At 45.9% G+C, this 21,785-nt stretch overlaps 1 protein-coding gene across 1 annotated transcript; it reads left to right on the top strand.

The window, feature by feature from the left end:
• Window positions 1-656: 656 nt before the first annotated feature.
• Window positions 657-14,626, top strand: DACT2 (dishevelled binding antagonist of beta catenin 2). The gene is made up of 4 exons (XM_075043349.1): window positions 657-1,033; window positions 6,925-7,057; window positions 8,489-8,776; window positions 12,008-14,626. Exons 1-4 carry the CDS (start codon window positions 794-796, stop codon window positions 13,804-13,806), a joined length of 2,460 nt encoding a protein of 819 aa, XP_074899450.1. The 5' UTR covers window positions 657-793; the 3' UTR covers window positions 13,807-14,626.
• The last annotated feature ends 7,159 nt before the right edge of the window (window positions 14,627-21,785 follow it).

Below are 21,785 nucleotides of genomic sequence, written 5' to 3' on the forward strand. Positions count from 1 at the left end.
GGCTGAGCCACAGCCTGACCTCGCAAAACAGGTCTCTGTCTCGCTTCCAAAGCGACGACGCTCAGCGATTCGGTACGAGAAAGCGAACTTGTGCGATTAGATCCCAGCCGGGTTGGCTTCTGGAGAGCAAGGCGAGGAGTGCCAGCCTTACGGGAAACACCAGCAGAGAGGGGAAGGGACGGGGATCCGAGGCCGCCGTTTTGCCCGGCAGACGTCGTACCTGCCAGCGCTCGCCGCCCCGCATCCTCGCCCAGCTTTTTTGTGCGCAGCACGGCGAGGGGCCGGCTCCGACCTCCGCGGCGTACCCGGGGTCCGCTCCCGGCCGGGACGGGCACCCTCGACCCGGGGACGGGCACCCTCGACCCGGGGACGGGCACCTTCGCCCCGGCGCCGGCTCCTCGGCCGGGGGAGGGCGGCCACGGCGCCCGTCCCCGCCGCCGGGGCGAAGGACGAGGCGAGGGCTGCCCCCCCCCACTCCCGCCTCTCCCCGGGCAGGGGCCGCCCCCACGCGGGGCGGAGGGAACGCGGGGGCGCCGGTTCCTCTCCACCTCCCCGGGAGGTGGTCCCGGCGCTGCCCGGAGCCGCAGCCCTCTTCTCTTCCTTCCCTCCCCCGTCCCCACCTCTCCTCCAAAACCGCAGGGGCAGCCGCGGCCCCGCCGCACTCGCTCCGCCGCCGGGCCGCGGAGCGGGGCGGGCGGCCCTCGCCGCAGGCACGGCCCGGAGCGGGAGCAGCCCCGCCGCTTCCCCGCCGCCCCCCCGTTGCCATGGCCGGTGTCGCGGCCCAGCGTTGACGATGCTGCTGGGCGCCCCGCGGGCGGGCGGCTGGGATCGCGGCCGGGTGGGCGAGAGGCTGCAGGCGGCCCTGGCCGGCCTCCAGGAGCTCCAGGTGCTGCGGGAGAAGCAGCGGGAGCTGGTGCGGGCAGCCCTGGCCATGCCGCAGCGGCCGGCGGCGGGCGGAGGAGCGCAGCCCTTGGCCGCCCACGGCAAGGAACACCGGCTGGAGGCCACCCTCACCGCCCTGAAGGAGCAGCTGGTAAGGGACGGGGGTCGGGACGGGACGGGGGACGGGACGGGACCCCCCTCTCCCCCCGCGGAGCCGGTTTCTCGCCTCCGGGGTCCTGTGAGGCGGCGGAGCTGAGGGGGGACGGGACGGGACCCCCCTCTCCGCCCGCGGGGCCCGTTTCCCGCCTCCGGGGTCCTGTGAGGCGGCGGGCGGGAGGGGAGCCGTCTCGGAGCCGAGAGCAGTCAGGGGACCGCGGCCGTTCCGCCGAGGGCAGGTGGCGGCCGGAGGGGCCCGGGGTTTGCTCGTTGGGGCCGCCGCTGTAACGGTCGCTTCTTTACCTCAGGCGGGGCTCACCTGGGCGCGCATTCCCTTCCCCTGCCCGAAACCCCTAAAGCGCTGGCAGAGGGCTCGGTGCCAGGCGCAGCGCTGAGGAGAAGTCGTTCACCCGGCCTGGCTCCGTCCGTCGGGGCCGAGGAGCAGGGGATGGCCAGCTTCGGCCATACCTGTATCGCCCTTACCAGCGGTCGGCCCTTAATGGCAGTAGCCTTTTGAACAAGGGGTCGACGCACACAGAGTGAGATGCGCCTAAATAGGCCGAGCGCCCAGGGGTTTGGTACTTACACCTCTGTGTACGTACACCTCTGTGCGCCCACGCAGTCGTGTGCCGGTGGGAGTCGATCCGGCACGAAGGGGTTCCTGGGCCAGGAGTACTTTGTTCTTGCCGTGGATTGTGTGATCAAAAGAGAAGAATAACTGAATGCCAGGCCTTGTAGTTGAAGCGTCACGCCGGCCGCTTGCACGGGTTCTTTGGGAAAGAAAGAAAAAAAAACAATCTGACTTGTGGCTGAAACGAGTTTCATAGGTGAGACAACTATCAAAGGGTAAAGGGCTTTAATCTCTAGTATGGGCAATTACACACTTCGGTGACTCGGGCTTAATTCAGAGCCCTTTCCCTCCCTGTACTGGTGCAAGGCTTGGCCACCAGTTACCAATCAGGTGTGAAAAGAGCACGGTTATTCGCTCCCCGGAGGCAGCTTTATCAGGCAGTATCTGGGAATAAAATTGGCTTTAACCTTCAGGGAAACCTAGCCACCACATGTGAAAACACAGCAGCGGGCATATCTTGATTAAAGTAAAAAATGCAGGACAAGTGGACTGCCAACCACTTGATTACCTGTCATTGATAATTTTAATTAATGGCTCTACTTCTTTATTTCTTTTTTTAACTAAACAAAGGAATTGAAGGCATTTATTTCGTGTCTGGGACCACTGGGTTAACAGAAACATCCAATGACCTCTGGCCATAGTGACTGTTCTTTTTTCATGTCAGCTGTTGTGCTTTAATTACTCATTTGTTTATATATTTTTTGAATAAAATATGGGAATAGAAGAGTAGCTTGTCAGGACTTTACTGGCACCTTGCAAGTCTTTCCAAGGACGTGGGAGAAACTGGCCGTTAAAATGGGAGAAAAAATTGGCCTTAATTGCTGCCCTTAGAAATGCAGGAGCCGGGAGGATGGGAGTAACTCAGCACTCGGCCGGAGAGGGATGGATTTGGCCAGTAGGTGCCAGTGCGATTATGGTCAACGTGTCTGCTGGGGGTGCCTGGGAGGGAAGTGTTCAAAACGCTTGAGAGGGATGACTCAGAACTACACAAATCCAGGGGAAGGTTCTTCAGCAAAAATGCAGTTGTGTGAATGCTTAGACTAGTGATGCAAAGCTCTTCCGATTGACCCGTGGCTGCTGGAAGCTTTTCAGAGTGGCGTACCTGGTACCTTTATTGGTTTCTTCACCTGCAAATTGCAGACATATATTTGAGTAGAAGTGCATATCTCAAAGCTGCTCAATAGCAAAGTAAACCCAGTTGAAAACAGGCTTTTCACAGTCCTGTTAGAAGTAGTCCACAGATCCTTCGAACTCGGCGACCACAGGCTGAAAACTGTTTCTCAGTGACTCATGAGCAGCTTATTGCACTCAAAACCCTTGAAAATTCATGATCACAAGAAATTAAGTTAAAACTAAAACAACAGAAAATGCAAAGCACAGCATTGCTCAGGGAGTGTTACCTCTTCATCGTTCTTGTTCTTGGCCCATGGACGATCGCATATGTTATTGCTGCTCTATAAGCTTTCTGATTGAGAAACTCATTAACAATGTAAATGCAGCTTTGCCTTGCAGTGTATCTTGATCCAAGTTTCAGGTAGGGCTGTAGCCCTGGGCTTTAGCATGGACATGGTTTAATTCATTAAAAGTTTGGTCCTTGCAATATAGAACAGGGAAGGTGTATCAGCTGGAGCTGGCTCAAGCCATCTCAGCGATGGAAATGAGGCAGATAAAGAGTCAAGCCAGGCTTCTTCTGTAATGGTGAGGTGAGAACAGAAGAGCAGAGGCAGTGCCCTTAAGGAGTCAAGTGCCTCTAGCGGGAATGAGTGGAGCAGAGCCAGAGCCATCAAATGCTGTAGGGACTACGTCTGGATGCCACTCCAGTATTCCAGTCTCTTCCCCAACAACAGGTACCAGTGACAGCCAGCAGCTGGCCTTTACAGCAGTCTGCTGTAGGCAGCAAGGCTGCAGGCTTTCTGCTGCCCTTAGCAGTCACGTCCTTTTTTGCCCGAGCCAGTGGCTTTTTTTGGTGGCCAGGGGCTTGTCTGGCAGCTGCACGGTGCAGGCAGGATCAAGTCTCTGTAGCAGAAGAGAAGCAGAGTTAAGTGATGCCATCTACTGTCAGTGATCCCAAAGGTGCTAAACTAGTCCCTTGGCCAAATGATATCATGGTGACATAGAGGGAAAAGAAGAGGTTCAAATTCAGGCTAATACAAAGAAAGAAATCTGTGACACTTTCACTGTCAGAGTAGATGGATATCTAAGGCTGCAGCATCCAGTATTTTCTCAGCTGTTTCCTCAGAGAACAAATTTATAAAAATTGGTTGATTTGTTTTGAATCCGATGATTTTGTTTTGCAAGCTTTCAGGTGGCTCATGATGTTATAAGAATGTGAGAAGGGACACATTATACTGAAGAGAAAATAAAAAAACCAACACTTGCTACCCTGCATTTTGCACAGATTCCCCCCCCCCCCCTTTAGATAGTTTTAAATAGAAGAAAACATCTCATCAAGCAGGGATTTTTTAAATTTTGTTTTAAATATTAAACTAACTTAAAGTTTTTTTTCAACTGAGGAAGAGGTGCTTCCAGAAGTAATTCACCTCACTATAGAATAAGGGTCTGGGATAGGTGAGATTAATTCTCCTCTGAAACTGGCTGCTTTGCACCATCAGTTACAAAAAGACCCAAGGGTGAATAGATTTTAGATGTGCACAGCTAGTTGAGATTAGTGCTATCTTTTGCCCATTCCAAAATCCAGTTGGATTAATAAAATTATCAGGTGCTAATCTACAACCAATAAATGTCAAACCCCCCTTTAACTGAAGAGGTTAATAGCTGAGAAGAATAGTCAAGTATGACCAGTGGGTTTTGGTGCCTTGATGTGGGGTGCTGATTTGCATTGACTTAAAGGAACCTGCTTTTCAGAGAGTGTTCTTCCTTCTGAAAAGTGAGTGTTATGATGAGATCCCACATTTGGCTCCCCAAAACTGTAGGCCATTGATAGTACAAGTTGATTTGGAAAGTCTGGTCCTGCATTGTGCAGCGTACAGAAGTCTTCACAGCTGCATTGCCCAAAGCAAACAGATGGTTTCACCTGCAAGGTTTAGTCTCATGTAAAATTAATGTTGTGAATTGAGAAAGAGTGTGTTTAGGGTTTATTGTTCTGGGTGCTGCTTAGTGTGGTTATTAGACCAATGACAACCTCAAGCAAACACACCGGAAAAGTAATCCTTATCCAAATGGTTTGAGGAATGCTTCTCGCCTTGGAGTGCAGAAGGAGTTAACCGAAAGATCAAAGCTACGAAGTCTGCCGGAAACATGAAAACCCAGTGGTGTGAGACACCATAAAAGGGTTAAAAACGATGATGTAAATCGTGTGTTGGTTAAAATGCTGTGAAAGCGCAGACAGAACCTGGAGGTATAATAAATAATCTTTGAATACCTGAGAGCCTTGTGGCCTCTCTGTCATTAATCAGAAACCACAGACTGAGGGATTGGCTGGCAAAACATTAATCATTAAGCAATTAATTCCAGCCGAGAAAACAAAACTTTGTGATTTCCTGAGTAGGTGGGATTGAAGGAGGCACGGCATGTTTCTGCTTTTTCCCCATAAAGGAAATAAAGAAGTACTGAGGAGGTCATACATTCATCATTCAGATGGGATAGAAAATCTCCTTTATTATCCAGTTCTTCCCTTCCTTTTTGTTTATTTGAAAGAGGAAGAGGGAAAATCACCATGGGTTTTCCTAGGAAGCAGCAGTGAGCCTCTTGAGCTTAAGCCTTCCTAGATGCGTGACACTGACAAAAAGGGGCTTTATTTCTTGTGTCTTATGTGTTCCTCCAGTTCCCCATAAAAGCACACTAGAAATACTTTTTTCATTCATCTCAACAGCATCACCAGCTGTAACAGTTGTCTTACGAGACTCGGGACATGCATCTTTTTTCCTTGAATCCCAGTATCTAATCATTTACCGATTGCCTTAGGACCTTAGCTTTCCTTGCTTTTAGTATTTATAGCTAAGGAGAAACCTAAAAATGCAAATATTAAAAGCTGAATTATCTGAACACAAGGAAGCTGGAGTTGAAAATGTGTACATACTAATTTTGATTTTCTGCATGTCATTTAATTTTGCAGATACTTTAATTAGCTCAAGGGACCTAGATTACATTTTTTTCATATTTGGGGCTGGAAATGCTGCTGGAACTGCCACTTGTATTTTTAAATCTGAAACATACACATAAAGAAGAATCTTAGTATGTTTTTCTCGCCATTACCAAGTGGAAACCCAGCCCCTTGAGGTCTGTGAGCACAACTTTACAACCAACTTCAAGAGACCACCTTTCTGTAAAGTGCTGTTGGATGGATGGTGAAGTGTGATATAATTAGAAGGTGCCTAAATAAGGACTGGGCCTAGATAATTTGCCAAGTGCCACGTGAGAAGTTTGTGACGGAAACCAGCCGTGGTTGTTTGGCCGGTACCTAACGCCTGGCCATCTGCCTCGCCAAGCTGACGGCACGAACCCTGGGGGAGCAACTGCGGGAGCTGTTAGCTGAGATCAGCCTGGTCAGTGATTGCAGTAGGCAGAGGACCTTGTTGCTGGCTTCTGAAGGATTATTCACAAGCTTGAGACCCCATTTATTTTAAACAGTCATTTTCACAGCAGTATTCAAATATCACCTTCTCCTTGCATAAGATGTGTGGAAATATCTAGCCACGAGACATGCAAGGAAAACTTTCAGCAAAGTAGGTGTCGCAATTCATGCAGTGTAGCCTTTCAACTATAAAGACGTGTCATCAAAGCCAAGGGTTTTACAGAAATGAGTATACTGCCTTTACTTTGTGTGGCAATAAGGTACCTTTACATACAGCGGTTTCCTTTCATCAGGCGGCATCTTACAGTTCATGCGGACAATCCATAACATTTATCTCATCCTCTGCTCAGAGGCAGTGTATGGCAAAATGCAGTGCATATATTAGTATGTTAATTAGTTAAAACATTGCCATCCACTTTAAAGGTACAGTTCCTGCCATAGGTGTAACAAAAACCCCAAAGTTTTAAAATAGGTATATTCAGTATGAAAAGTTTTGAAAACATGTTCAGCTGGGCAGAAGACAATATATACTGAAAACCAGAATGTTTTGTACTTGTCAGTCTCGTTACAGAGTGCAAATTGCAACAGTCCCTAGCTAAGCAGAACACTTCATGAGAGCAGAATCTGTCTGGCACAGATGGCCTTAATTCATGCATTGCTGCTGAGATTCTAACTATGATTATTCTTCATTTCCTCCTTCTTCCCTCGACTTGTGAATTAGTCTCGTTTGAGGAGACAGGATGTCGGCTTGAAAAGCCACCTGGATCAGCTAGATCAGCGAATAAGTGAGCTGAAATTGGACGTCAGCAAGACCTCCAGTGAATACTTGGATAGTGACAGCCGGCCCAGCTCAGGTAACGTGCACTTGGTCGTTTATTCCCAGGGTTGTGGTGCTAGGAGAACTGAAGGGTGTCAGCTGCTAAGCAAAACTCTCTGTATTGTTTGGTCAGAAACAGTGCCCCATGACTGAGGTGGAGAGTAGTCATCTGGCGCAGAGCACACTCACAGAGCTGGTGGGAATTTTCCCGATTTAGTTAGAAAATGCTTATTCACTCGAACAGTATTTTTTTCTGGATTTTTTTTGTATTTTAAAATGGACATTTTAGCCACAAATGGAAGGAGGAGGAGACAGATTTATTAATTAATTACCTTGTCCAGTGCAGAATGACCATTGGCAAAGTGGCTGGAGTACTTACTAGAAGTGAACGAGACCAACGTCCATTTCAGTGCTCTGCTTGAATCCAAGAAGTGTCCTGAACCTTGCTAAGGATTTGAAGATTTGGCAGTGCTCTGGCCAAATGAATGTTTGATCATTTACATAAAAATGAAACAGCTCTATTAAAAGACACTGATAAAAAACACACCAACAGTTTGTTGACTAATGCTCTCATGGACAGAAAGAGATTGAGTTTCAGGTTTCTGGTCTGGTTCACAGAGAGCACTGTGCTGCAGACTTTTATAGCTAGGATGTCTGTTAAAACCGGTTTCTGTTATCTAGTCTGGGACAATGGGAATATTGCTTTTTAAACAGAATTAAGTCTTTAGTGAGACAAGGAAAGAAATTTTTTATTTACAGCATATGGATTTGCAGCCTGGTACTCAGAGTAGATATACGAAGTGCAAGTTTCTGTTGAGTGTCTAAATTCAGGAGTGTGTGCTTAGGCCCATGCACGCAGTTCAAAAGGAAACAGCTTCCCTTTCTGTTTGCTTTATATAGAGAGGAATAAGAAAAATTCCTATCTTGAATTTATACGAACCTTTTTTAATACTTCCATAATTAATTGGCAATGATCGCAAGACCTGGAGAGGGAAGATAGCCTCTGTTCTCTGCCCTTAGACATTCCAGCTATCACAGACTTGGCAGCTCTGATCACAGGCTAGTTTTACTCTACTTTCCCATCCAAGCTGTGCTTGTATGCACCTAGCACAAGTTACAACAGCATAAGATGGCCCTGTTTTACACCAGTTGCATAATAGTCCCCAAAGACGTTCTCCAGTGAAGAACTGGGCGTGGTGGTGCTGCACTTCACCCCATCCCAGCCTCAGAACTAAGCATGCATGTGAGTGCCAAGCTGGCTCAGGGCCTAAGTAAATATGCAGAAGCCCAATAAAAGGTGGTTGAATTAGAGTATACCTCTGCTAAAGTTACCCAAATAAGTGATCGTAAATTTAGGCCTGTGGCACATAACAAAGAAGATTTATTTTATTCTTTGCAATTTTCTTCTACAGAGCATGTTTAATTACTGTAAATAAGAAATATCTTCCTATTTATTTTAACTCTGCAGGCTTCTATGACCTGAGCGACGGTGGTTCATGCTCGCTCTCCAATTCTTGTACCTCTGTGTACAGTGAGTCCATCTCCTCCTCCCACACCAGTCTCTTGCCCGGCTCTCAACACCCTAAAGCAAGGCTCAGTGTGTTTGATTACCGACCCAAGTCTGCAGACGAAACTACTGTGCACACCACCAGCTTCCAACAGCAGGGAACCTATGTCAGTGATGGATGTCGGATTACGGCTAGCACAGACGTTTCTGGGACTCCTGCCAGGTCCCGACCGAGGCCAGTTTCCACAGGTAATTGACTGCAGAACTGGATACTCATTCAAGAGAAGGGCAGAATCCTGGTTATTACTTTTAGGACCTAATATACCAATGTGTAACCAATACATAGCACTCATTTTCCATACACAAAGTGAGAATTAATCAAAACCACAGAGCCAAACCGTTTCCTGTTCAACTTTCACTTGTCTCCATACTCAGATACTTTTAAACAATAACAAGTATGAGGACATATGCATTTATATTTGGAAGAATATTTAAGTGCATGAGATAAAATTGTAATGAATGTTGAGATACCTTTTTTTAATTTACCTACTTGGGAAATCAGAAAAATTGCAGTATTTGAAACACCTTGTGTGAAGATGCAGGGATGTATGAAAAATGCAAGGGGAGTTCAAAATTAGAGGTGCTGCATTGTACTGAGAATGATTTTACAGAAATCTAAGGAGAAAAAGACGCTTCCAGACTTAGTGCCTGTTTTCTCAATCTGTTGTAAAATGAGTATGATAATACTTACATATACCTTGCCGTATTTATTCAAATCAATGTGGACTCAGACAACACTCTTTTTCATAATTTGTTACGTACAGTTAGGGATACAAGACACCAAAAGTTAATTGACTGTCTAGGAACCAGTCATGAGCCTAATAGTGGATCAACCGTGACTTTGCATCATACCTTTAGACAAAATGGACAAGTCCATTAATATTCCAAATCTCTTGTTTAGCCGTCTGTGAAGTGACATCATATCACTTCCTATTTTGGGTCCTTCCATGGCCTCAGAGCAACCTTGTGTTAGTTCATATGGTGACCCAGCCACATGTGTGACAGTTCCATTATAGAAACAGGGAAGCCGTAGGGAACATCATTTCAAGTACCATGTTACTCTGGAGTCATTCCCACAGTTTCTTGACCTGAGCTAGCTCACCTCTATCTTGCTTGGAGCAGAAGCAAAGACCGCCTGTTCTGTACCTATCTGTGCAGACACACCTGAAGCGATGGTGCTAAATAACAGCATAAAAGCAAAGTCTTCTCAAGGCTTCTCAGAGGCTGGGGATGGAGCTGAGCTTAATGATCTGTGGCTTCCATGTTCAGATGACAGACTTCTTGTTTTATCAGAAACTTTCCTGCCTTGCAACATTTTGCTAAGACCCCAGGGCTTGACGGGTTTTGAATATGGAGACAGACTAGCAGAAAAAGGGATAGCTGATGTTAAGTAGGGGTGCAGGAATGAGTCTACAGACCTCCTTCAGTCCTCCTTCCTTTTTCCACCACCACCACCTCCCTTCTTCCTGGCTACAGCCTCTTACTTCCTCCAGTGTGAGAAGCATAAGTAGTGGGGTAGTAGTGGATGTAGCCTTGAAGAAACAATGCTCGCAAAGTTGACCATATTGCAGGAAGTGAGGCAAGATGTTACTTCAGAAAAGCATCATTTGGAGAGGGGAAGAAATGTCTCTTTTCCTCTCCTTAGCTTGTCCCCACAGGTAGCTGCAGGTACAAACCAATTGCCTTTTCTTTCAGTGGCAAGCAGAAAGCTTGCTGAGACACCACAAGCACAGCATTCTTTTGACACCTGCCTGGTCTGTTTGCACAAGAGAGCACCACTACATGCTGCCAACAATTTCCTAAAGAATTTTCATTATGAAAATACGTTGTTTGAGAAATCATCATCCCAACCTTTGCTGTAGCAGGTCTGTAAGTGCCTTAGGTAGGACGCTGCAGACAATGCCAAATTTCGAAGTCTTTCAAAAGCTTCCTGTCACAGGACAGAAAGAGTCACTGTAAGTGAAATATGTGGTTGGATTTGATGGTTGGGTTTCCTGGTAGCATGAAGCAGCCAGGAAATCAGTTCCCTGAGGATTTGTTGGCACTGAAGACTGCACTGTTGTAGAGAGAAATCCAAGCTAGCTGCAGATGGTTCCAGTACTCTTGGTACCAGAGGTAACACAGCACCGTAGCACTCTGTCAGATGACTTCTCTGGATGGAACAGTCTTGCTTCACACAAGAACACAGCCTGTCCTCTCAGCGCACAGGAGATGCTCCTGAGGGGAAGGTGCAGCAGTCAAGTGTAACTTACAGCAACCTTGACAGTACTCTGAAATTTAAGACATCTGAATTGGTGGCCACAAATGCCATCTTCAGGGTCTGAGCCTCCCATCTGCCTGAGTAGTTACCCTTAGATTTTTTTTCTCTCTCAAAGTAAAGATTCTTTAGTCCATTCTTTTACGTCCTTAAGGTTGATTTTTTAAAAATCCACACAAAGAATTATGGCATTCCTGATTTTCTGCCTTCTAATAAAACCTCTCAATATTTCATTCTGGAATTAAATACTCTAAGAAGTTACTTACTTGAGATGAGACTGATAATGTTATCAAATGAAATGAGAGATCTGGTTAGGAGGTTTCATTGGATTTGGGGTTGAGGAAAAGTAGAATCATGTCACTCTGGCCTGTGGGGCATGTGAGTCTTAATGGCTCTCCCATGCATGTTGAGTGTTTCTGTTTATTAATGCCTTACTAAACCAAGATGCAAAAGAATAAAAAACTACAGCTTCCAGCATTTAAGAGGTTAAGAAACACTATAACCTAGAGTCTGCTTAAGTCCTCTTAAAGCAGGTGGTTGAGTGCTATGGATTTTTCCAAGACACATGGTATAAAAGGGTTGGAGGAAAAGCTGGAATTCATATTTAACTACTTTAAAAAAAAAATACCAGTGGCTCTGCATGCTGGAAATTTCATGAATTTGAGTTATATATCCAGAGGAAGTCCTTATCCTATCCTGGGGGGAAAGTGTTCGAAAACTGTATCTGTTGTATTGGATAATTCTAGGTGACATTCAGCTTCAGGCTTTCTAGTTGTTGGATTCACTTTTTATCTCTGTTAAGAAATAAAAATGATACCTTATTTTTGTTTAGTTGGTTGGGTTCCTCTTCTTCTGTGACATTCTGGAACATTTTTATATATGCACAGATTTACTTTCATCCAAATAGCACGGTTTAAATTCCCTGCAAGGGCATGAGTTTTATTATTGGCATTAAAAGCCATTCTAATCTCCGTTATGCTCAGGTGAGTAAAAGCCTTGGAGTAATTCAGAGATCTTGGAGGACTGAGACTATTTTCTTCATTCATGCCACTGATCTTAGTAAAAGCTAGCACATCCCTCTGAAATGGCACTTCTGGCATAAGCCAGTTTGAATGTAATTGTCTGTGATTTAATTAGGTTATTTATTTTCATCCACTGTGTAGGTGACTTGGAAAGACTCATTCCAGCAGACGCTAGATTTCAGAAAGAGACAGATCCCAAATCCATGTTGCCTCTGTGCCATGCCGGAGACATGACCTTGCTCAGCATGGACCCCAAATTCCAGAACGACTTGGTCTCCAAGAATGGCATTGACATGTATCCTTACCCAAGCCCCCTTCATGCGGTGGCTTTACAAAGTCCCCTTTTCTCCCTGGTGGGGACATCCCCAGAAGCAGACCTCCAGGCTCCTCCCAGCAAACCCATGCCTATTGCAGCAGGTCCCAGCTTGATTCGGACTAGGCCAACCGCTGAGGCCAAGCCAGGGGGTTACATCAATAAATTACTGCAGCTGACGAGATGCAAAGGGAACAATCGGGCTGATGCCAGTGAGTGGGTTTCAACAAAGAGCCAGCCAGCCACAATGCACCAGAGACTCATTATAACCCCTAGTGCGGGTGGAGTGAAAATTAACAGCAGCAGTAGCCAGCTGGAAAAACAAGTGAGTTCTCTGGAAAGTAACAAAGCTGAAGGGAAGCTGCAGAGGGAGGTGCCAGAGGGGGAATGTGCCAAGCAGCAGGAGACTGTGCGCTGTGTGAATGAAGAACAGCCAACCACTCGGTCTGACGCAGAGCCATCAGCTGTGAATAGTTGCTATCCTGCCAAGGCAGCAGCAAGGGGCTCTCCTCTGGCAGAAGCGACGGAGAGCAGTGTGGAGTCCGGTTCATCCTGCTCGCAGCTGTGCCAGGAGGACTCCAGCCCGGGCACCTGGAATGCTAAAGCCATCCCACCCAGAAAGCTGCCCCTCAAAAGGTGCGGCAATGCCAAATTGGCTAACGCCGGGGGTCATGAGCGAGTGGCACGGGGTGAGTTCGTTCATGCTCAGTTCGTCCCCGCAGAATCCCACCAAGTCCGGGTCAAGTTTGCCAGCTCCAAAACAAAAGCGGTGAAGATAAAGAGGAGGAACAGTGAAAAGACACTACGGCCTGGGAAGCAAGCCTTTTGCGTGGAGAAGGCGAGAGGGTCCCATGGGGCTGCTAGGCTGCCTGCAGAGTGGAATCAGCCCCAAAAACCACATGGAGCGAAGAGCCTCGCGCGGAGACCTTCGTATTCTGGTGACGTGACCGGCAGGTCGTGCTCAGAGTCTAGCCTGTTCCCCGTGCAGGTAAGGCTCCCCACAGTGCCACCCGGGCCAGAGCTTTACAGAACCTCTGCCAATGCGCTGTATTCCCTCGAAGCAACTTGCGCAGACACAGCCAACAAGAAGAAGCAGCGCAAGTGGCAGTCCACAGTGGAGATCTCTGCCAAGGCCCACCTGGCCAGCCTCTCGAGCAGCTTTGGCCCAGGAGCACCAAGGCAGCCAGCAAGGAGAGCTGGCGTCTTGCGCACTGTCAGCGTGAGGGCTCGCCCCAAGAGCCAGCGCCATGGAGCTTATGCCAAAAGTGAGTCAGACCACTCCGAGTACTCTGCAGAGTGCGCTTCCCTCTTTCACTCCACCATCGCAGAGACCAGTGAAGGGGAGGTCAGCGATTTCACAGCTAACCGTTTCGGGGACAGCGAGTCCAGTGAAAGTGATTCGGATGGCAGCAGTAACAGCAGCAGCCTTGCCCTTGACTATGACGAGGGGGATGAAAGTGAGCTAATTTGGCCCGAAGGTTCGGTCAGACAATCGGGGACTGTCCAGGCCTCTTCCAAGCCTCTTCCCCCAGTGCCCAAAATCTGTCGCATCAAAGCTTCAAAAGCACTGAAGAAGAAGATTAGGAGATTCCAACCTGCCTCTCTGAAGGTCATGACCATGGTTTAAGGGAGAGCAAGCATCTGTTTCTTACAGTCGGACATCCTGCTGGCTCTCATTAGCAAAACAAGAGAACCCATGTGCAGAGAAAAGGACTTGCTTAAAGGAACTGTGAATAACCCCTGAATCAACACAAGGGATCTTGTTTGTTAATGCCTGGACATAAGTGTCACTGTATCTAATTTCCTCTTTTGCCATTTATTCTGTAAATATGGATCTGTGTATATTGTGTGCTGCCTTTTTTTACTATGCAGAAGGGTCGCCATGGTGAAAATGAAAACAACCTCTGCCATAAGATTTTACAGGCAGGCTCTTGATGGTTTGTTGACCAGATGCACCCACAGAATCAGTCCCAGACACAAAGGCTTCCCAAGAAGAGGGGCTCTTCCCAACTGCATATTTGGTAGCATCCCTCCCTCTTCTGAGGTATTATTTGCAGCCTGTAGCCTGCATTAACCGTCCAGCTGTCACTGTGCTTGTATGGAAAAGCGCTCTCAGTGCTCTCCATAGTTTTACTTTCTTTCAGATCAGCCATCCCATACCTTCTCCAAAACATCTGGAGGATGAGTCTGTTCTTCCATAAAAACATACTATGTTTAATCAAGAAGGTAAATGTATTTGTGAATGAGAACAAGACTTCAGTCTGTTTCCTGTTTTCAGAACTGAGAGTATAGGGATTTTTTTTCAAACTGCCTCTTTATGATGTTCCATGTTATTGTTCATTTGTTGAATGGGTGAAAGAACATGTGCCACAGTGTGTGAATAGCTGGGACTGAGATTATAGCTTTGCCCCTGAAATTGCAAACCCAATAAATACTATTTAATGTACTTCTGAAAATTGTCCTTGTCTGATGTCTAAAGAAAATTATTCAGAACTCTTAACGTCACGTCAGGAATGCAGAGGAGCTTTCTTTGGCAAAACAAGTCTGTGTTTTCATGATCGCTGTGCAGAGAGGTGTTTTTTTTATTTTTCAGAGGGTTGCTACAGCTCAGTCAGAACCAGGGTCCTTTCAGCCTCTACCTCAGGAGACCTGCTTCAGCACCTGCTTCTAAATGAGTGAATTTAAAAACAGTATTTGTGTTGAGGACAGGGTAGTGTTTAACTGACTCACTTAAATTAATGCAATTTTGTCACAAGACACTCTTAATTTAAAACATGTATTTATGTATACATAATGTGGGTTTAATGCATTTGAGGGCACCTATGTGAAGCATTGAATTGGTTGCTAAACTGATGAAGTGATTTTTTTGTGTTCAGACAAGCAGTCCTAATTCTTTCCTCCGAGCACAGCAATCTGGAAACTGAGCCGAAGTTCACCCTGTGTTTACCAAAGAGCAGGTATTATCCTCCTACCCTGTTTCAGTGCCCAATCTGAATACATTCCTGGCCTAGGAGATGTAGGCATTACCTCATTCAGCCGAGTGTACTGGGTCTGAAACAAAAGGCAAGCGCTTTGCAGAAACTGTGGGTAAAAGAGTGCTTGTTTACTCCAAGCATTCATTAGCAAACAGAAGTATTGAAAGACTAAACTTTTAGCCAGTGCCTTCTATTCTTTGGAAGCTACGTTATGTTTTTAAACCCCTCTATTATCAAATCATTTTTGGAAAATGAAGTAGAGAAAAGTAAAAGTTACATAAAGTCATTTAATTCAAGTATTCGAGCTACTGCATAACACCATCCTTACTAGGAAACTACTACATTTTAGCCAGTGGAATATGTTTAAACGTTTTTTCTTGGTTCCGAGAGTATTGGATGTAATCACTCTGGTAGGATTAATGGGAGAATTTCACAGGTCTGGTGGTGGTTTCTTGTTCAGCATGTCTAGCAACAGAGCAAACAAAATTGTGATTTATGCCTTGTTGACTTTCTACACCACAAAAGGATTCCTTTTCCCGTTTACACAAAAGGTTTCATTTGGGGGAGTGTGTCAAAAGTTACATATGAACCTCTAATCCATGGATTTTCTGTATTGGGGTGGGGTTTATTGGTTAGATAGGAATTCTGAGGGTGTTTTTTCATGGGGGAGGAAATTGTTCCTTGCTAGAAAACTGCTCTGTGTAGGAGCATTCTGAAACCTGGTAAAAACCGCCACCCAGTAGCTCCCTGCCTTTTTATCAGAGTGAGCTCAAACAATAAGTTTGTGATCCCACAACTCAGTAAATCCCGCTTTAGGGCTGTTAATACTCCGTCAGAAATGTTGCCAGACACATGATGAAAGTGCTGATCCAGAATGAACTCGCACTGCCAATTCAAATAGAGAAAAATGATGACTTAATTTTGTACTGACAGGTTTTATGCCAGGTGAGGTATCACTGCCTCTACAGCTCACACTTTCTGCCAGGTCAGATAACGTCTCTCCTCCCAGAGCCCGCATAAAGCCAACATAAAAGCATAAAGCTGGCACAAACATCATCATCCGATGCCTTGGCTGATTTGACAGAAATACATGATTATGTGCCCACACTTGATCCAGGGGAAATCCGTGGTGCTGGAGAACCCCAGCAGTGCGGAGAACCTGCTGTTAAATGTTGAGGTATCACCATGTGCAGTGACGCTACAGAGCTGTGACTTTCTGGGGAGGGCTGAACGGGTGCTGCCACCCCTCCTTACTCCAGGACATTGGACCTTCTCCCTAGCACTGCCCCTTTGGAAACCTTGCTTTCCCCTTTGGAAACCCTGCTTTCCTCTTTGGAAACCCTGCTTTCCTCTGCTGGAGCAGAAACTGCCTTGGGACCGGAGCTCTGGGCGGAAGAAGTAGGACAGTGCAAAGCAGGGCAGGACACTCAATAGTCCAGGTATACTGGCACCAAAAATATGACTGTAGTTCAGCACACTGGTAAAAATTAGTATGTTCTGTTGGCATGTACACTGAGAATTTTGGTAACAACCAGGTACGAGTGTCATGCCTGTCGGTGCTCTGTCCATCAGAGACTATGGGCTAGCTCTGCTGACAGCACCCAGGAATACCCGCCTCCTAAGCAAATAGATCTGAAACATGTTTAAAATCAACAAATATCAATAAATACTCTGATGCACCATTCTTTTATATGTATATACTAAACATCACAAAACCAGCTTTCAGCTCTATATGAAGCCTCATAGTGAGAATAAGTGATGCCCAGCTTTACTCGTGGTCAAGGCAATACAAAATAGACATATTCACTGTCTATTTTCCCTTCCAGAAGGAATCCACAAAATGTTTTTACCTTGCAGCGTCTTGTACTATAAAGGCCTAAGAGAATGCAAAAAATGTCAGTCGGCGATTCAATTAGGAGTCTAGCACCAAACCTGATACACTTTAGGAGTGAGAAGTTTAGCACTTTCACTGTGACTTGATTAGCAAGTGTATAGATCTGACGGCTGTTTCAGAACAGCTTTATGCAGCGTCTCTGTTGCAGGAGCTAACATCTGTCATCATCCTTCCCAGCTCTCCTGAATCAAAACCATCCACTGCTGAAATCTATGCACCAGATCAGCAGTTTCCTTCTGTCAAAGGCAGACATTTACACTTCGGTGTAGGAGCAAATTGCTCCTAAACCACAAAGGAAAGAAAAAAAAGGAACAAAAGAGAGAATGGAAAGGGAATTAAGGAAGCTTTAAGAGCAATTTGCGGAATAGATCAGAACTATGATTTTTAAAACTTCAATAATCCTTTTATTGCTCTAATAATTTTGGAACTGGATAATTACCAGCCTTCTTGGCCTTGACACAATCTTAGCTGTTCAAGTCCACACCCAGTATCCAAACCATGGGATAAAGTCAGAGAACTGATGTTTTGTTGGAGATACCATCCTTCAGACCAGACCTTCGTTTGAAGTGACTTCTGGTCAGGCAAGACACCGTCAAAAGAAATGCTGTTATCACGTAGCAAGTCTCAAAACCAGCTACGGGTAATTCTCATGCTGGCAAACTTGAGTCCAGTGGACTTTTTAAGTGTTTGCTTACCTATCCTGGTCCGAAGCTCTGAAGCGGGGAGAGCTGAAGGCGAGAGGTGCCCCAGAGCAGCTGAAAGGCAGGCGACAGCAGCGGCTTTTTGGGAAGGGAGTCATGCCCACAGGACAAGGCAGGCTGGCCCTGGCACCGGAGGGGTCTTCCAGCTCCAGCCCCAGCAGCCTCTGCTAGTTTCTTTATCGCCGCAAGGACGCCAAGCCAGCCCCACCGCCGCGCAGGCTGGGCAGCCCTGGGATTTGGGGGCTGCGCTTGAAATAGTCCCAGGCCACCTGCACCCAAAGCCACGGGCCGATCGCTCCCAGCCCAGAGTCCTTCCAGGCTACCAAGTGCAAAATCCCCAGTTAGGCAAAGATAGCTCAAAGGAAGCGTGCGGCAAAAGAAGGCATCTGTGACGGCCGTCTCTGACGGGGAACGAAACAACAGCGTGCCAGGGAGGGACTGCCCAATTCCTACTCTAAAGCAATAGCAGCAGCTTTCATTTTCAAGCCCCTTTTGAGCCCTCCTCAAGCATCCTGAGGCTGAAGGGATCACCCCAGCTGTGCTCAGTGGAGGAGAGAAGCTCAGCTTTTAACTAGAGCAGCCCTCTGCCCTCCACAGCACAGCAAAGCCTGCGGCTGCTGCAGGGAGCTGTAATACCTATTGCTCCCTAACCGTGAACTCAAACCCCTCGCTGAACATGCTCCCCAAGAAGCTGCCCTGGGACAAGCAGCTTGAACGACCATGCAAAGAACTTATGTTAATCTGGAAAACAAGGAATCCTACATCTGAAACTTGCCTGTGAGAAATACAAACATTCAATGACACCAATACAGCATTTAGGCAGAGTCTCCTGTATCTTATATGGATGTGAAGGAGACCTGGGATTCCACCATTAGCTGCTACTCTGCACAGACAGCTGCTGTGATTCTTCAGCTATGGGTGAAGAGCGATCACCAGGAAAATGCTCAGCTAAGGGCTCTTTTTTGATGTTTGTACTTCTCAGGTTTAACACCACCGCAGTATGTCTAATTATACTGCAATGCAGAACGTCAGCAGAATAACAGCTGAAATGAGCAGAATTCCAGCCACCATCAATTCTGTTAATTCCGTATGTTATCATTATAATGAAGCCTGGAGACTATTGTTAGCTCATATTGATTTTTTTTTCAAGCATTCCAGTGGTTTTCCTTTCTTTTCCTGGCTCACCATGTGTAACTAGGGATGCAGTGCATCAAATTCACCCATGACATAATTCCTGGGAAGTCACAGGAGCTACCGCACAGATTCATTTGTCCCCTTATACTGTTCTCAAGATGACAGCAAGTGGGATGATTGGCATGACAGATGGAAAATAAGGAGGATTTCAGACTTCGCTTTCATTCTTGACTGGGCTGCAGGCTGTGGAAATAACTGTGTTTATGGCTGGTTTGCCAGGGGAGAATCCTGCTGCCATGTCACATCTGTGTTAGTGGTGGAGCAAGGGAGATGGTTAGGGCTGTGCACGGTGATGGCATTTGATGTTTATGCTGGTTTTCAAGACACAAACTGAAAGAGTATTAGCAGTCTGGTGATCCTGTAAAGCTACAAAACAAGAGAGGAGAAAGCTTTACAGATCAAATGGACCAGGCAGCGCTGACCAGGCAATGTTGAACTCAGACTGCAGACTTACAAGCCCCAAATGAAGAATCTCAGTTTCAGCAGGAGACCTGGGCAGCTGGATGTGCTCAAAAGCTCTGTCAAATCACTCTGGGTGCCTAGTCTTCAGCATCCAAGATAGAGGCGTCAGGCTAACAAGTTGCTCTGAGAAATCCACATTACTGCAAACCTTCACTCCTACATTTATTTACATGCAATATGTTCTCGGCATTCCTACCATCCCAAAACCAAGTCTAAAAAGCTAAAGGTTCTAACTCATTCAATGCGTTATTACATGTAAGACTCTACTAAACTCTTCTGCATTTTCCCAGATGGAATGATATGGATATATTGACTCTTGAGACAACAGGAAATATGCCTTAGCGGGCATCCAGAAATGAAACTTGCACCCACATGATGAGTTGTAGCATCAATGAGAGCTTTACTATTTAACGTATGAAAGTTCAAGGCTTTGTCCGGGCCACTGCAATGCTAAAACACAATCAAAATCTTAAATCTTCTAAGAGCATTAGCTCACTCACTAACAAAAGCCAAGAAGTTCAATTATGAAAACAGTCTTTGAGTTTGACCACTGTCTGGGTACAGAGAATTTGGCAGAAAATGCCAGTAGTATGGCTCTTTTTATGCATTTTTTCCCCTGTTTTCTACTCAACATTCCCTAAAGAATAAAATCAAAAGAAAAGAAGCAGAAGTTCATTTTCATGCTGTTCATTAGGAGGGTCATCTGGCTTGACCCTCCCTTGATGCATTTGGACATGCAAAAGAACAAGAGCGGAGACAGTTGCAGTAAGGATGTATCTCAAACATGCAATGCAGAAACCATTTTTTAACCTATTCAATGGCAAGGAAGTGGAGGAAGTTAATGGCTAGGACACACCCAAAGTCTCCTATGCTGAGATCATTGGAATTAAACAGAGCCCTTATCTCAGATGCAATTTATGGCAAAGGGCTACCTGAATAGAAATTATTTGCAGAGGAAAGGAGATTTTCCTCAATATATCCTAAGCGTGCTCACTAACTGCTGCTCACCATCCTTCTGTGTGTAACCAGATCAGTATCTCTTGTCTCCCCAATATCGCTATTTCACTGGGGCTTTAGTGGAAGAACACGGTGCTTACCAGCTACACTGTGGACTCTGATTGCTAAGAATTTCACCTTGGTGTAGAACTCTCTATATTCCATAAGGACTGAGGTTTATGAAGTTATTTCTTAGAATGCAAATTTGCCGTACGTCTTCATAGCATTAGATGTATATACAGATATTTGGGAAGAGGCAGTTCAGTGGATGGGTGGATGTGATTATGCCTGCAGACATTGCTTTGGAAACAAAGCAGAAAGGGTTCTGGACTACACTGTATCTTGTCACTGACTCTGACTATTTTCCAAAGAAAATAGGTCTCAGTACTGGAGAGGTACTGAGAACGAGATGCTGCTGATTAAAATTAGTACTGTGAACATTTCCCTTTTTTGTTTTAATTACACCTACTGAAGCTAGTGAGTTTGGGGATGGTTCTATCAAATCTGACTTTGGAGTGGGCTGAATTGCTTGAAAATAAGTCCATGATACATTTTGTTAAACCAAGATGTTCAGAGAAGCTTCATATGTGCTTACCTGATTTGCACCTGAATTCTGAATCATCTGAAGTGTACTCATAGCTATGTGTTAGAAAATTCTGTCCCTTTTTCTCCATCTCCCCCAAAAAGTAGGCATATATTGCACATACAAATTACCTCTAATAAAATGAGTATGATTGTAGAATGGCTTTTCTAGCTCTTCACGCTACATTTAGATTCTGTGGTTTTGATTGTGTTTGCATCCTGGGTCTCCTTTGTTGTCACAGGGGCACTGGAATTGATATAATACTTGTATGCCTACAACCACAGCTTTATAACTAGTATTTATAGAGCATGGGCTGCTTCTAGGAGGTCAGAGAAAGGTAACTATGAATAGTAAGCCTAATGCCAGCAGGCTTAACGACACTGTACCACAGTATGAACTTTCATTTCAAATTTTTAGGAGCTCACAAATCAAAAAAGGCTGAAAAACCACATATTGTATCCTAGGTGCCCAAGATGAAGAGGCCTTCAGAACAAGGAATCTATAAAGCCAGAAACAGGAAGAATTCCAGGACAGCCAAGATGAGAAAAAAACTGTTTCACAGTCTGATGCTGAGTTACTGCAAATCAAGGGGAAAAGCTCTCCACAGATGGTGTTAAGTAAGTCCAGAGGACTGAAACAGGCTGCAAGATAGGCAGGGAGCCTGATAAAAAGGGACACTTGAAAGCTTTGTTATTATAGGAAGGTTAATAATTTTCTAGCACTGTGGTTAGTATATCATGACAGCAGCCTCCCCCACGAAGGAACACCGGTGTGGTTCTCAGGGAGGCGTGTGTGCCACGG

The sequence above is a fragment of the Buteo buteo genome, chromosome 12 (genome assembly GCF_964188355.1).
Source record: "Buteo buteo chromosome 12, bButBut1.hap1.1, whole genome shotgun sequence".
NCBI lineage: Eukaryota > Metazoa > Chordata > Aves > Accipitriformes > Accipitridae > Buteo > Buteo buteo.